Source organism: Polistes fuscatus, unplaced genomic scaffold, assembly GCF_010416935.1.
Source record: "Polistes fuscatus isolate 324 unplaced genomic scaffold, CU_Pfus_HIC Scaffold17, whole genome shotgun sequence".
NCBI classification, from domain to species: Eukaryota; Metazoa; Arthropoda; class Insecta; order Hymenoptera; family Vespidae; genus Polistes; species Polistes fuscatus.
Window position 1 is genome coordinate 3,745,600 of NW_025113075.1, and position 15,755 is coordinate 3,761,354.

General features: G+C 29.6%; 3 protein-coding genes across 10 annotated transcripts in view; all 3 read right to left on the minus strand.

The window, feature by feature from the left end:
• Nucleotides 1-15,755, minus strand: part of LOC122515069 (fasciclin-1) — a 763,302-nt gene that overhangs the window by 392,444 nt on the left and 355,103 nt on the right. The window lies entirely within an intron of this gene.
• LOC122515072 (succinate dehydrogenase [ubiquinone] flavoprotein subunit, mitochondrial-like) lies at nt 2,465-8,025 on the minus strand. The gene is made up of 7 exons (XM_043632249.1): nt 7,532-8,025; nt 5,000-5,426; nt 4,429-4,827; nt 4,158-4,326; nt 3,890-4,056; nt 3,577-3,803; nt 2,465-3,476 (listed from the first exon to the last, which is right to left on the minus strand). The coding sequence occupies exons 1-7, from the start codon at nt 7,619-7,621 to the stop codon at nt 2,940-2,942; spliced, it is 2,016 nt and encodes a 671-aa protein (XP_043488184.1). The 5' UTR covers nt 7,622-8,025; the 3' UTR covers nt 2,465-2,939.
• LOC122515079 (succinate dehydrogenase [ubiquinone] flavoprotein subunit, mitochondrial-like) lies at nt 8,870-12,015 on the minus strand. Of its 2 annotated transcripts, XM_043632262.1 has the most exons (11): nt 11,939-12,015; nt 11,540-11,849; nt 11,054-11,340; nt 10,831-10,969; nt 10,508-10,676; nt 10,241-10,436; nt 9,946-10,143; nt 9,649-9,843; nt 9,419-9,562; nt 9,165-9,275; nt 8,870-9,065 (listed from the first exon to the last, which is right to left on the minus strand). In XM_043632262.1, exons 1-11 carry the CDS (start codon nt 11,951-11,953, stop codon nt 8,979-8,981), a joined length of 1,851 nt encoding a protein of 616 aa, XP_043488197.1. In that variant the 5' UTR covers nt 11,954-12,015; the 3' UTR covers nt 8,870-8,978. The 2 variants fall into 2 exon arrangements, with proteins under 2 accessions (XP_043488197.1, XP_043488196.1); XM_043632261.1 differs by lacking the exons at nt 9,419-9,562; nt 9,649-9,843.

The window sequence follows — 15,755 nt, forward strand, 5'->3', positions numbered from 1 at the left end:
TATAAGACTTTTTTATTAGGCAGCTATAGTTAAATGAAAAAAAAAGAAAAAAAAAAAGAAAAAAAACAAACAAAAAAGAAAAAAAAGTAATTAACAAGATAATTAATAATTATTTGCGATTTATAATAATAAGAAAAATAAAAAAAAAACACATGCAAAATGAATTGAATGTGAGAAAATTATGCGCGTGCCCCGCACACACACACACGCACGCGCGCACACGCGTGCATAAAATATGAAATACGATCTTTGCTAATAAGTTTATTCTAATCTAATCTTTTTAAAATCTCTTTTAATTAAGATAATATCTCGAGAATCGGGCGAGGAAAATCCCTTTTATATTTTTTGCATTTATCATAATCCTCGAATTATACAACATATATTATTCTACGAGAGATTAATTAATTAATTAATTAAATAATAATAGAATTATTAAGTAGACTATATATTGATTCTTGTTAAAGACTGTAAAAAATGAAACTCGAACAGGTGCATGGAAGATTAAAAAAAAAAAAGGAGAAAAAGTAATATAACAAGCATCAAAAACGCATTAATATCACCAATTAGGTAAAATTTTTCAAAGAAAAAAAAAAACATTGCGTGATAATAAACTGCTGCTTTACCTTATCTTAATAACACACACTTTCTATTTTTATTTTATACAAATTAACTCGTGCAAAAACCAATCCTTATAAACAAGATGAATAATCTTATTCCATTTTAAGTTATGAATCATTGTCGGTGTTTAAATAAAACCGTTGAGCTCCGTAGTAATAAATTATAATTTAATTTAATGTAATCTTTTTATTCGTATCGTTCTTTCATGACCATCGGTTATAATAAATATCATGCGACAATTAAAACAAATTTCATTTGGTATTTATAGATTATATATATTCGAAGGATTAAAAATAATGAAAAAAAAAAGAAAAATGTTATGTAGTTAAATTATTCATTCATTATAATAGGAACGCACTCATCAATTTTGATCGATAGATTATAATTCAATTAATTAAATCAAATTTTTTTTTGTCCCGCTAATAAGAGACATCGAGCAACGAGTTAAAGCAAACGCAAAATTTGTCCCTTTTTTTTTTATTTAACTTATATACACTCGTTGTTTAATTTATATATATATATAAACAATTCAAGAAAGAATTTATATAAAAATCCTCTTCAAAATAAAATTCTCTTTTATTGTCCGAAATAATATTTTTCTGTCCTTCGATAAATGATTTATCTTTTAAAAATGAAGTTCTAGATTTTGATATCCCATAAATGAATACGATAATGAATACTGAACAGAATGTAAACCTCATTTAATAGATTCAATATTTTAAAACTTTTTTCTTAAGAGATCCGATATTGAAATATATATTGTTGTTAATTTTATAATACTTCCTTTAGATTACATTAATTTATCATTATCTTAGAAGTTTCATTTTAAAAATTACTTTTTAGAAAATTTATCTAGATATTGAGTAATTTTCATTGAAATTCTCTTCTTTTTTTCTTTTTTTCTAACAAACCTATCTAAAACGATAACATTTAAATTATGATCTCAATAAACAATATTTATCTGTTTGTTTGTTTGTCCAGGATGTTCATCGTAAGCATAAATGAAACAGAATTGTGTGTTATTAATCAACGAGAAGATTCTTACCAATGCTTTTTATTGCTTACAATAATTTTAAATAATTTTTTTTGTTTTTAATTCTTTTTTTAACCATAACATATGCAACAAACCATTCTATTTTGACAGCAAATAGCATGCCATTACAAATTTGAAAAAATAGGTGAATTCGTGTTGAAAGCATATATTAAATGTTTTCATCGACGCAAACATTTCTATAAAACTATTACACCTGCAAATATTAAGTATACAGCCGCCAAAAATCTGTGTACTCAGTTTTTTGTCCTGCGTAACCTTTTAAGGAGTACACGCTCTTCTTGTATAAAAAAAACCCTTTCAAAAATTCTTTAAGTTTTAAAATGATTTTTAAACAAAAATTAGATTTCTTTTAATTATTATTAATTTTCAATAATAGTTTAGTTTTAGTTTTTTTTTCTTTTTTAGTTTAGTTCTTTTATTTTAAGCCATATTTATTATATTTCATGTGATAATAAGACATATTATGTATTTATACTATATACTTAATTATATTTAATTTTGATAAGAATTAATATTGTGTTTTATATAATTTATTCAATATTTTAATCTAATAACTTATATTCTATATATATTAAAGCTATTAAATATAATTTTTCAAAAGGGATGATATACAATATTTGATGTAATAAATATATATACGATTTTGCAGTAGCGCGATACAACAACAGGTACTTATTCACGTGATATTAAATTCATTCGAAAATATTGTTATAAACAATATTCACTTCATTGATGACGAAGAACAAGCTCCTTAAAAGGTCCCTACTATTTCTCTTGATCTTTTTTCTTCACTTTTGCTCGTTCACTTTTTATCATATTTTTATCTATAATTACTTTAAATAAACATAAGACACACAGAATAATTTCTTAGGAGATCAAACGGTTAATCATTTAGAAACAATGAAATATCAGCACCAACATCCTACAAGGATAACTAATCTCACTCGCTAAGCGCGTAAGCATTGACAAGAATTCACTTTGGTGCAACTCTATTAATTATTATAACATTTTATAGTGTAATAAATAAATTCCTTCTATTGTGTGTAAGTAAAAAGGGGAAAAATGAAAATGATATTACTTAAGATTGTTTTCTTAATCCCAATTAAACCACACACACAACGAGATGGGACACTTTTTTAACTAAGAATAAAATGAACGGTGTAATTCTTTCCATCGTATGTGACATGTGATATTTTTTTGTTTTTTTGTTTTGGTTCTAATGATAAAGTGAATTTAGATGTTAAATTAAAAATGATAATAGTTATCTCTAATAGGAACGAATTGCTGGTGGGACTGTTGCGCATTCCTGTGCGTTAAGCGTGTTATCAATTACTGGCCTATATGTAATAGATACTTCTCCTGTTCTAGGATTAATAGTCGTTAGAGTATGTTTTCTCCAATGTTGATCTAATGGTTTAGGTTTTTGATTATCTAATGGTTTACTATAATCGTATTCGTCGATTCTATCTCGAAAATCTTCACGTGCGTGAGCTCCTCGACTTTCTTTTCTATTTTCTGCGCTTACTATCGTTTGCATAGCATTTATCATTAAATTCTGTAATTCCAGTGTTTCCACCAAATCAGAATTCCATATGAGAGATCTGTCGGATAATTTCAAATCATCCATCTTCTTATAAATACCCGACATCTTTTGACATCCTTCTTGCAAAGTTTGAGCTTCCCTGAATACTGCGGCATGTGTTTGCATAGTTTTTTGCATGTTCAGTCTTAATTCAGCAGTGGGTACGCTACCGTTAGCATTTCTAATCCAATCCAAATTTGCAACTGTTTCTTCTCCGGCGTTCTATAATGAAGAATTTGAATAATTAAACATATGAGAAAAATCAACGATATTAATTGAACCTTCAAAGAGAAATGATATTTTGTTTGGATAAGATACTAACTGCTCTCAAAGGTCCTACGGTCTCGCCAGGTTTATTTTCTTCTGCAATTGTCTTAGCGCAAGCTCGACCAAATACAACGAGATCGAGTAAAGAATTTGCACCAAGTCGATTAGCTCCGTGAACCGAGGCACATGCTGCTTCGCCGCATGCATATAATCCAGGTACAACTTTATCTTCGTTGTTGTGTCTGGTTAACACTTGACCTTTGTAATTGGTCGGTACACCACCTGTATCAAATTTCATTAATATTATCATTTCAAATTTGATCCAATCATTGTTGATTCAAAATTATGATTTGAAATGATTTGTATACCCATATTGTAATGCACAGTTGGTATGACAGGTATCGGTTCTCGTGTTACATCTACTCCAGCGAATATCATAGCGGTCTCAGATATACCAGGCAATCTAGCAGCCAATTGTTCAGGCGGTAAATGATGTAATTGCAAATAAATGTGATCTTTATCAGGTCCAACGCCTCTACACGAAATAAAATATTAATTAATCAATCATTTTCACGTAATGTAATCGCCATTGAAAATAAATCTTTTCAATGTCATGTTATAGTTTCTTTCATTTACCTTCCCTCGCGTATTTCTATGGTCATTGACCTCGAGACTACATCTCTTGAAGCTAAATCTTTAGCAACTGGTGCGTAACGTTCCATAAACCTTTCACCTTCGCTGTTTACTAAATAACCACCTTCTCCTCGACTACCTTCCGTTATTAGACAACCCGCGCCATAAATTCCTGATAAACGTAGATACGATTATGGATTTTATTCAATGATAAATTTGTTTGCGAGTGATGAAAATGATAATGCAAGATAATATTATATTTTTTAATCGATACCTGTTGGATGGAATTGTACAAATTCCAAATCTTGATTAGGTAAGTTAGCTCTTGATACCATTGCTGTACCATCTCCTGTACATGTGTGTGCCGAAGTACAAGAGAAATATGCACGTCCATAACCCCCTGTTGCTAGTACTGTATTTTTAGCATGGAATCGATGAAGCGTACCATCCTCTAAACAAAGCGCAATGACCCCTCTGCATTCTCCGTCTTCCATAAGTAAATCCAATGCAAAATATTCGACGAAATAATTGCAATCGTAACTCAAAGATTGTCCATACAGCGTATGCAACAAAGAATGTCCTGTTCTATCCGCGACGCAACAACATCTGTGCGCTTGACCTCCTTTACCAAATTTTAATGATTGACCTCCGAAAGCACGCTGGTAGATTTTTCCTGGAAAAACGAACAGATAGTATTCAAAATGTTTTCATACATTTTATGCGTGCTCGATTAATTATTTTTACAGATTATTATGTAACTTTCATCGACGTAGAAGAAATCAAACTTTTCTAATGTAATATTTAGTGTAATGAGTTTTTATACTCGATAATTAGTAGCAACTTACCGTCAGAAGTCCGGCTGAATGGCATACCACAATTTTCTAATTCAATTACCGCTTTAGGAGCTTCCCGTGTCATATAATGTATCGCGTCCTGATCTCCAAGCCAATCGGATCCTTTGACGGTATCATACATATGCCACTGCCAATTGTCTTCTTCCATATTACCCAAAGCAGCGTTAATACCACCTTGGGCAGCTACGGTATGTGATCTAGTCGGAAATAATTTAGTAACGACTGCAGTTTTAAAACCTTCTGCCACCAATCCATAAGCTGCACGTAACCCTGCACCACCTGCACCAACGACAACTGCATCGTACTTATGATCCACCAGAGGATATTGTTTTGATACTGCATCCGATACTTTAGCAGCTCTTCCGTCAGGCGTGTGATGAAATTTATGAACACCGATAACGGGTAAACCCAATTTATTCTGTAATACAAAAACGTCGTAAACAATTAATTCTTAAGAAGAAATATATAAAAATATACAGGTTGTTTACGATAATATAAACATAGATTCAATACGCTAAAATAAGAAAAAACAAATTCATATGCTCGATATGACCTTGTTCTTGAATTATAACCGTTTTTATGTAAAACCTATTATTTAATCATTTTCATAAAATCTCTTCGAACTGGCCAACTTTGATTTGACGATATCGCATCGTAGATCAGATGTTGTTTCAATTTGCAGACTACATTCTTGAATATGATGTCGCAGTTCTTCAATATTGTTTACTGGTGTATCGTAAATTAAAGATTTTATGTGCCTGAACAAATAAAAATCCAATGAATTTAGATCAGGTGATCGTAAGTAATTTCTTATTTAAAAACTGTCTTGCTAGTCGACTGAAGTATGTTCGTACACCATAAACTACGTACGATGACATCAAACAATACATCTTTCAATAGTTTTATTCAATTTCCATACGTGTTATTATCACCAAGAGCATATAACAAACTGACAGAAATATCGGACTACACACTTTGAATGTGTGTAATCTGCGTCGAGAGTATTATTTGAAGAAAAAAAAGTAATCTTCATTTTTTACAATAACTTCGTCTAGCGGTATTTTTAGATCAGATTAGAAAGTCGTGGACGAGATAAAAAGCGTTACTTGTAGACAATAAAAAAGAAAAGTCATAGCGAGAAAAATTATCGAAAGATAAAAATGCGTATACAATTTGAAAGGTCGTATCGGTCATAATAATATAATCGTATGAATATTTTTATTCTTATTTTAGCATACTCGAAATCTATCTCCTAAATTTTTCTAAAGATTCCGTATAAATCATATTTTATTAATCTAAATTAAATAAAAAGGTAACAAAAATATTAAACAAAATATTTATTATTTATTTTATTATTTTTTTTAAAATAATATTAAATTTTATTATTTTATTTAAAAAAAATATTTAAACAAAAAGAAATCATCAAAATATATCGTCACGTAATTAATCATTACGTGTAATAATTATAATTGTATACTAGACCATTATCTATAGTAAATGAGATTCGTTACACAACAGGTAAGCTAATTTATTGTCAGCTGATGTATTTGCCATATGGATAATACTAAAATTGTCAAAGAAAAGACAGACACACATTTACATACTTAAGATCATATGACTCTACTTATATTTAACTATGTGTGTGTGTGTGTGTGTGTGAATTTCTAACTAAGTTGATACAATTAAATTTTTGTATCAATAGTTAACACTTTCATTTAATCAATATATATATATATACAAACAAATATTTAGTTATTTATTATTTAAAAAAAAAAAGTATTAAATTTACATTATATTTTCACATATATATTAATTATTTACTATAGTTGTTATCATAGTTATGATTAGTATTATTTACGTAACAGACATTACAATGTCTTATTTATTTTGTTTTTGTCCCCTGGTTAATATTTCAAACAATGTATTTTCCATTCAAACAAACTAATAATACATGTGTGCTTGTATATATATGTATATACATATGTATATAAAAGAAAAAAAAAAGAAAAGAATAAAATTCAAAAAAATAAAAGAACGTTAAAAGACAATTCGAATTTTGATTGGTCGTCGTGTAAAAATGGTGAAAATGGGTTTTTTTTTTAGAAACAAAAATTAGTAACAAAAAACTTCAGTGAGAAAATGTTGAAAATGAAAATTCAGATTTTGATTGGCGCGTCAGGAAGACGCAGGAAATTGCACAAAATTGCATATAATGTCGAATATAAGAAAAAAAGTATCTATACCCCGTGATCATGATTTTGATTTAGTGTATCTTCTATTTCTCTCTTTCTCAATTGGAAAACCTTACGTAATATCAATACGCCCCGACGACGACGACGATGACGACGACGACAAAAACGTCGACAAAAATTATTTCGTTTTAATATTGTGCTCATAGTTATACGTTAACTATATAATAAGATAAATAATGCTATTGAAAATAAAAAGAAAAAAAAAAAGAAAAAAAAACAAAAAACAAATTACATAACATTAAGTGAACTACTAAGAATTTGTATTCCTTACCAAATTCAACATAGTTGTCATAGTTGTTGCGGTGGTGGTGGATAAAGAATTTCTTGAAATAAATGAACATGCTTTTAATATAGTACTCATCTTTTTTTTGTCTTCGATCAATGAAACGTTTTTATTTTTTTTTTTTTACTGACTCTAGGTGTATGTTACGAAAGGGTAATTTAATTCTTTTTTATTTTTTGTTCTTCTTTTCAATCTTTCTTTCTTTCGATCAACCAACGTTGGGTCGTTTTCAACAACGTCGTAATCGTAATGTGTGGTCGTAATGTGGTCAATACTTTCCTATTTTAACTTATTTCCTCTCTTCTATCTCTTGAAACGCCCACACACACGCGGTTTTACTTTCGATTAAAACGAAAGGAGGAAAAGAAACTGTGTTTCGGAGTAGTTTATTCACGAGGTACACGCAAATCATAAGAGACTAAGAAAAACCGATCCATTCCATTCGCTCGAATGCCGAGTACTACTCCACACATCGATACGAAACAGTGATTCTCATTTCATTTTATCTATCATTAATTACCCTACCATTTATCGTGACATAACCTCTCTTATTTTTACTTCTTTATTATCTTAGTAAATATATCTCATTAGTCTAATATTTTTAAATCCCAATTCGTATTGTTTTTATTCTTATTCGCGAGAAATATTTACACGAGATCCACATAGGACGAGTAAACGTTAATATTCGTGTTTTTAAGAATCCACATTTTCCCGCCTTATCGAAATTAATTTTCTTACCCTCCTATCCCCTCCCCATCCTCAAGCCACCAATAAAGATCGATTATCAATGCTACCAAATATCTAACTGGCGCCAAATTCAAAATACGCGCTACCCTTGTGCGCGCACGCGCGCCACTTTTATCAGTGGTTCTCATTCTTTTCTTTTGTCGTTTCGTCCAATTAGGGGGGGGGGGTTTCTTTTTTTTTCTTTTTTTATAGCGTTTCCCTCGTTCTTTGAATATCCATTCGGTTAGAATTATTTTACTCGTTATTTTAAGCGTATAAATATTGTACGTCGATGTTATTTGTATTTTAATTTTGATCCTTCACATTTTATAGATATAAATGCTGATTTATAGACGAATTAAAAGACAATTAATTAATATTCAACTAATCTTCAATATTATTTTTTTTCTTACGAATTTTCTAACCTAATTATCATCCAAGTTCGAAGATGATCAGTATTTTTTTTTCATCTAATTAACATTTTAAATAGATTTTTCTTATCTACTTGCTTTTTCATTGATAAAAAAGATTACATTTCTAAAATAAAGACACTTAAAAAGATTTGAATAAATAGAAGAAAAAATAATGCACAAACATTCTTATAATATTTCTTTAAATATATCTATAATGATTTTTTATATAATAGATTAAATATGCATTGGTCTGATATAAAATCAGTCAATGAGATAAAAAGATTGTTATTCGTTATCTAATAGGATCGAACAGTAGGTGGTACGTGTTTAGCTTCCATTTCATCTAAAGTCGTATCAATTACCGGCCGATAAGAAATACTTATCTGTAAATCGGAAAACAAAATCGAACACTATAATTATCCATATTTATTGAGATTAATAAAAAAAAATGAATTATTATATATATGATATAAATAATTTACCGATCCATCATTGAAAGCCCAAGTTAACGTATGCTTACGCCAATGTTCCGAATATGGTCGCATTTTTTGATTTTCCAGAGGTTTAGCATAGTCATATTCGTCGATTCTTTCCTAATAATATATTGGTAACAATTAGAATCATTAATAATAAATTATAAATGTATTTATATCGATAAAAGTTCGAATAATATTCTTAAAAATATAAAAGAGGTAATGGGGTGGGGAAATAAGGCAGCCGCCATATGCAATTTTACTTTGAAATCATCTCTTGCGTGGGAACCCCTAGATTCTTTACGATTTTCAGCTGCATATACGGTGTGCATATTAATAAGCATCATATTTTGTAATTCCAATGCTTCTACGAGTTCCGTGTTCCAAATCATGGATTGATCTTGCACCTATATTTATTCTTAATTGATTTTATATTTCTATTTTTTTCTTTTTACAAAAGTTAGACGAAGACGGTCATTTTTTTGAAACTAACGCATATATCCGGTAAATCGCAGGTGTAGAGTTTCGTTATTTCCCGGCATGCCCTTTGTAAAATATCGCAAGTTCTAAACACCGAACAATATTTGTGCATAGTATGTTGCATCGATTGTTTAAGCACGTGAACGGGGACGCAACCTTTCGCATAACGTGTCGCATCAAATCGGCAAATTGATTCTTCACCCAAATCCTTCATTTCATTGAGAGAAGTCAATTAAATGTAATTAAATTTTTATCGAGATAAGAAAATATATCAAAAAATATGTTTCTTAATTTTATATGAAATTTTTACTGGAGGAATTTCTTCGTGTCGTTCACCGGGTCTAGTAACGCAATCAATTTGTTCGGCTATTGCTTTACCAAAAACAATGATTTCTAATAAACTGTTAGCTCCAAGTCTATTGGCACCATGAACAGATGCGCATGCTGTCTCACCAGCAGCCCATAATCCATCTATCACACTGTCCTCTTCATTTTCACGCGTTAACACCTGATTCAGATAAGTCATAGTTTGGATATATTTTTTTCATACATCTTTTTTGAATTTGATTTTAAATTCATTATATCGTTTTGAAATTAATTCTTACTTGAGCTCGGTAATTTGTAGGTATTCCACCCATATTGTAATGAACCGTTGGTATAATCGGTATGGGATCTTTTGTAATGTCAACGCCAGAAAATACCCATGCCAAATGTGAGATGCCTGGTAACTTAGTACGTAGAGTTTCGACAGGTAAATGATTTAATGCGAGATGCACATGATCTTTCTTAGGACCTACACCTCTGCGTAAAGGAAAAACACAAATGAAGAAGAAATATCTGCATTCTATATGATAACTCCGAATGAAACTCACCTTCCTTCAATTATTTCAATGGTAATAGCTCGGGAAACAACATCACGTGATGCTAAATCCTTAGCCACCGGAGCATATTTTTCCATGAAATATTCACCTTGGGAATTTACTAATTTACCACCTTCGCCTCTACTTCCTTCTGTTATTAATATTCCACTTCCATACATTCCTATGATACCAAGAAAATGATGAAAAATGAGAGAAAATGAGGAAAAAAAATGATTAAATGCATCGTTTATATTTCGTATTAGAAATTTCGAAGAAAAAAAATTAAAGATACAATTATTATGATTTTTAATAACAGTGTATAAATATACACACACCTGTAGGATGAAACTGTATAAATTCCATATCCTGTAATGGCAATCCTGCTCTCGAGGATATAGCCATGCCATCACCTGTACAAGTATGTGCACCTGTACAAGATAAATAACATCTACCAGCACCTCCCGTTGCTATCACCTTAGATAATGTAAAACGTATAAATTCGTATTAATATTCATTAGTACGAAGAAAAAGTAGATGAGTCATATGAATGACAAATACAGTATGATGAGCTCTAAAACGATGAAGTATTCCTGTTTCCAGTTCCCAAGCGAGAATTCCTTTGCAGCATCGACCGTGCATTAAAAGATCAAGTGCAAAGTATTCTATGTAATAATGAACATCGTAACGAAGACTTTGACCATATAAAGTATGAAGTACAGCGTGTCCTGTTCTGTCCGCTACTGCGCAAGTTCGACGCGCTTGACCACCTTTTCCAAATTTCAACGATTGTCCACCAAATGCGCGTTGATAAATTTTTCCAGACTCATTACGACTGAATGGACATCCTAAATGAATACAGGAGAAACAATTATTGTGTAATATATGTTTAAAGGATCGCAGAGATATATCTCATGTTACAATAATATACTCTTTCAATAAATTTATTGAAATCATTTAGATATATACCTATTTTTCAATATAATCAAATATTTAAATATCTGCAATCTGTTTGTTATATAAAGAACCAAAAAAAACATAAATAACCATAATTTTCTAGCTCGTAAATTGCACGAGGTGCTTCTCTGGTTAGAAAATGTATAGCATCCTGATCTCCTAGCCAATCGGATCCTTTGACTGTGTCGTACATGTGATAAAGCCAACTATCTTCGTGTTCGCTTGCTATAGCAGCGTTTACACCACCTTGAGCAGCCACCGTGTGCGATCTTGTTGGAAAGAGTTTAGTTACTACCGCAACACGATATCCTTTACTTCCTAAACCAAATGCCGCTCTTAGACCTGCACCACCTGCTCCTAGTACCACTACGTCATAACAATGATCTACAACTGGGTAATCCTGTTAATTTATAAACAAATTGATAGAATGAATGAATGAATTAACTCATTCATTTATTTATATATATTATTATTAATTTTATTACTCACATTTCCTCCATTCATTTGAACACCACACTTTGCTTTTTCAGATGGGCTGACATTAACATGAAATTTTGTCCCATTCACTCTCCATGGTAATTTCGTCCACTGACAAGAGATAAATAAACAGAAAAAATATTTAATTAAATATAATTATATTACGTTAAATATAATCATTTTTAATATTATACGTAATATATTTATTTATTGATTTCTTTTTTTAATTACCCTCGATGGAAGTGGTGGTATCAACTTGTTTAAACATCGAGCTAACATCTTGAAGGAATACAAAATATTTTTATTCTGATATATAATTGATAACCTTAATTATTTTTATGCTGTTATCTTCATTTGTTAAATATTAACAAACAAAATACGAGAAAGGGATTTTTTATTAGAAATCAAGTATACAAGTTTGTTACTTCGCATTAATTCGATTTCAAATCTAATTATTGTTAACTTCAAATATATTAAATAATAATATATTAAATATTTATTTATTTATTTTTATTAGACAGGAAGAAATTATTGATACATAAATTGGATAAACGTTATTTGCAACATATAAAAGAGAAAAAATAACAAAAAAATTAAAAGATATGCTTCACAGACAGTATCTTCAAGATAATATATTTAAAAATAATATTTATGGTAAAGATGATATGAAGATGAATAGATTGATCGAATATATGAATATTTTATTAATGAGAATTAACATTAATGATCATTTCATTGAAGCAGATATAATAATAATAATCATACGTATTGAATATTGTTCAGAATATTGCAAAGTGTGATATTTCGAAAACTTCTCGATGTAACATTGAAAGAAAACAAATTCGTTACATCTGAACTATTAATAAGACATTTCAATATTTTAATAACAAACAATATATTAAATCTATAGACCACCACACTTAAATCAAAGTAAAAATATTACACATATTTAAGAATATCATCATAATTATTGATAATTGATTGATAAATATTCATTTATATTAATCGTCTAGATGATTAAGCATTCATTTTATTGCATTTGTAAAAAATACAATTTCAATTTACAAATAATGATTATACATCGAAACTTGGCATAGAAAAGAATAAGAGAGAGAAATAGATAGATAAATAGATAAATAGATAAATAGATAAATAGATAATACGTTTTGATGTGTATTACACACAATTTGTACATACACAAATTGTTTATTTTATTTATAATCAACTTTAAAAAGAATACCCAGTATTTCTCTCGATTTTCTATAAACTTGTATATATATAGATCATAATTAAAATTTAAAATAAAAAAATAGAGAAAATTTGTTGAGATGATAATAATAATAATAATAATAATAATAATAATAATAAAGGACACTTGATTAAATCGCATAAGTCAAATATTTGTATTGCAAGTATAGTTTTGACAAGATAGAAACGCACGTTAATTAATTAATTAATTAATTATAATAAAATTTATATTATATAAACAATTAATTAATTAATTAAAAATATTACATTTGTTTCCTTAATCTTCGTAATGAACGATTCGTCGAGTTTAAAAAAAAAAGAGAAGAAAAAAGAAGAAAAGCAACGAAGTTAGTGTCGTAGAAAAGATGAAATAAAAAATAAAAAGAAAAAAGAAAAGAAAAAAAGGATAAGAAAATAAATCAAAGTGCGAGCCTCTTGATACCGCATTGGCAACAATACTTGGCAGTCTCGGGAAATCTTGATCCACACTCGTGGCAAAATCTCGACATCCTACATTTCGTTTTAGAAATTGCCGATTGATTATTTTCTCGACGTATATTCCTCGACACCATAAGATTATTCTCCATAAGATTCGTCGTGTCATTGTTGCCGGTGCTGGTGCTGCTGTTGCTACGTCCGTGGTTCGAATATTTGCGATTTAAACTAATATTATAGAAATAAAGATAAAAATATTCAAAATTTACGACAATTAATAAATTTCGATTTTAATTTGCGTATAAATTGAAAAAAGAAAAAAAGAAAAAATGAAAAATGCAATAAACGCGAGTATTTGTGATGTTGATGTTGATGTAAATGAACCAAGAAAAAAATGAAACAAGGAAAGAATAAAATATTAACCTGCTGTATGCGGAATCTGCATTAATTTTATTTTCTTGTTGTTTGTAGTTCTCCGTCGAAGAAAATTCCTCGTCGCTGATTTGCCCATTAAATTGGTTGTTATCATCGTGAACAACAGTTGGAGGACCATTGGACGAAGAAGTTCTCAAGGATTCGTTTCTTAGGAGGGACCTCAAGGAAGGGAAAGAATCATTACCAACGATATCATCGTCTAAAGAACTTATCAATTGATCGAAAACAGAATTCGAACGTTTCATATCTATTTCGGAAGATGCGATTGAATGTATACTAAGATCGCTATTGGAAAATCTTAAATAATCATTTTTATTAACATTATTATTATCTAGTTTAACAACAATTTCATTGTTATTATCTTTAACGACATTTGAATGTTTCATTTTTCTTTGATAAATAGATTTAGGCGCTGAAAATGCGCGAACGTTTTGCGATTTGTTCAATTGAGATTTCGCGATGATTTTCGTTGAAGAACCTCCACCTTTGTCTAATATTTTATTTGAAGTATCATTTTTATATTGTTTATGACGATCAATGTCATTTCCCAAAGCAATTGATTTATCGAGGATCATTCTACGACCTAATTCTTTCTTAATCATTTCATTTCCTCGATCGTTTAATTTTCTATCGTTAAATTCTTTGACAAATAATTCGTTTGATATCGAATTAGTTTCCGTAGAATCGCTTGAAAAATCTGACGTTAATTCGTCATACTCGTTGGTAATGGATTTTTCTAAATGATTTGTTGTTTTACGTTGATAGGGATATTCAATGAAAGCGGAAGAATGTGAAAGGGGAAAGGAATGTGATTTGTTTGAAGAGCTCGAAGGAATTTCCGTCAATGATAAATCACTTGAATCCGATAATAAATCGTTCATTTGTCGTTCTGCTAATAGAAAAGGATCGTATTCCTTGCTGGTACCACCACTGTAACACATACATTTCGTTTTTCCTATTTTTTTTTCTTTTCTTTTTTTTTCATAACTTTGTAATTATTTATTTCTTTTATTTTAGGTATTTTGTTTAATAACATTCATCCGTATCAAACCAAAATTTTGAACAACTGTTTGAATGTTATGGGCGCATATATGCGTCCAATTATGACTATCAGTGTTGAATGAGGACGCATATATGCGTCTACAGCGTTAAAAGAGTTAACATCAAAAAAACATAATAAATATTTGCTCAATATAACGTATACGTATTCTAATATAATTAACAAACAAACGCGTGCAACTAATATCTATTAGACAATCCATGCTAATAAATGAAAGAACGTCATAGAAAAAAAAAGAAAAAAAAAGATAAAACAACTGCTGTGTGTACTTATGCACGCACGTAAGAAGTTATACTTCTTTGGCGTACCAAAACAAATATAACCTCAAAAATAACTTCAAAAAAAAAAAAAAAGTAACCTCAATTATCCCGGGTGTCAATATAATACTCTAAATTTGTCGAAAATACGATAAAATGATAAAATAAAATGAAGATATTAAATACCATATTGATAAAGAGTTTAATTTAATAAATATATAATCTAATTTATTTATTTACGAATTTTACTTAATGCCGTAAATTTGAAATCATTTTTCCCGCGCATCGTAAATACCGGCAAACTTCGCAGTGTCGATTTTTGTGTCGGTGCGCGCGCGCGCGCATCGTAAAAATTCGCTCTCATCATTTTTTCCCAAACGCGCGCCAAAAGAAG

Excerpts from the sequence above, each read along its gene's own strand:
- LOC122515072 (XM_043632249.1), bottom strand. The coding sequence starts at position 7,621 with ATGAGTACTATATTAAAAGCATGTTCATTTATTTCAAGAAATTCTTTA. Across the intron at positions 5,427-7,531 it reads TGACAACTATGTTGAATTTG|AATAAATTGGGTTTACCCGT; the intron begins GTAAGGAATACA and ends TTTGTATTACAG. Across the intron at positions 4,327-4,428 it reads TGTACAATTCCATCCAACAG|GAATTTATGGCGCGGGTTGT; the intron begins GTATCGATTAAA and ends TACGTTTATCAG.
- LOC122515079 (XM_043632262.1), bottom strand. Across the intron at positions 9,563-9,648 it reads GCGATTTACCGGATATATGC|GTGCAAGATCAATCCATGAT; the intron begins GTTAGTTTCAAA and ends GAATAAATATAG. Across the intron at positions 9,066-9,164 it reads GGGCTTTCAATGATGGATCG|ATAAGTATTTCTTATCGGCC; the intron begins GTAAATTATTTA and ends TCCGATTTACAG.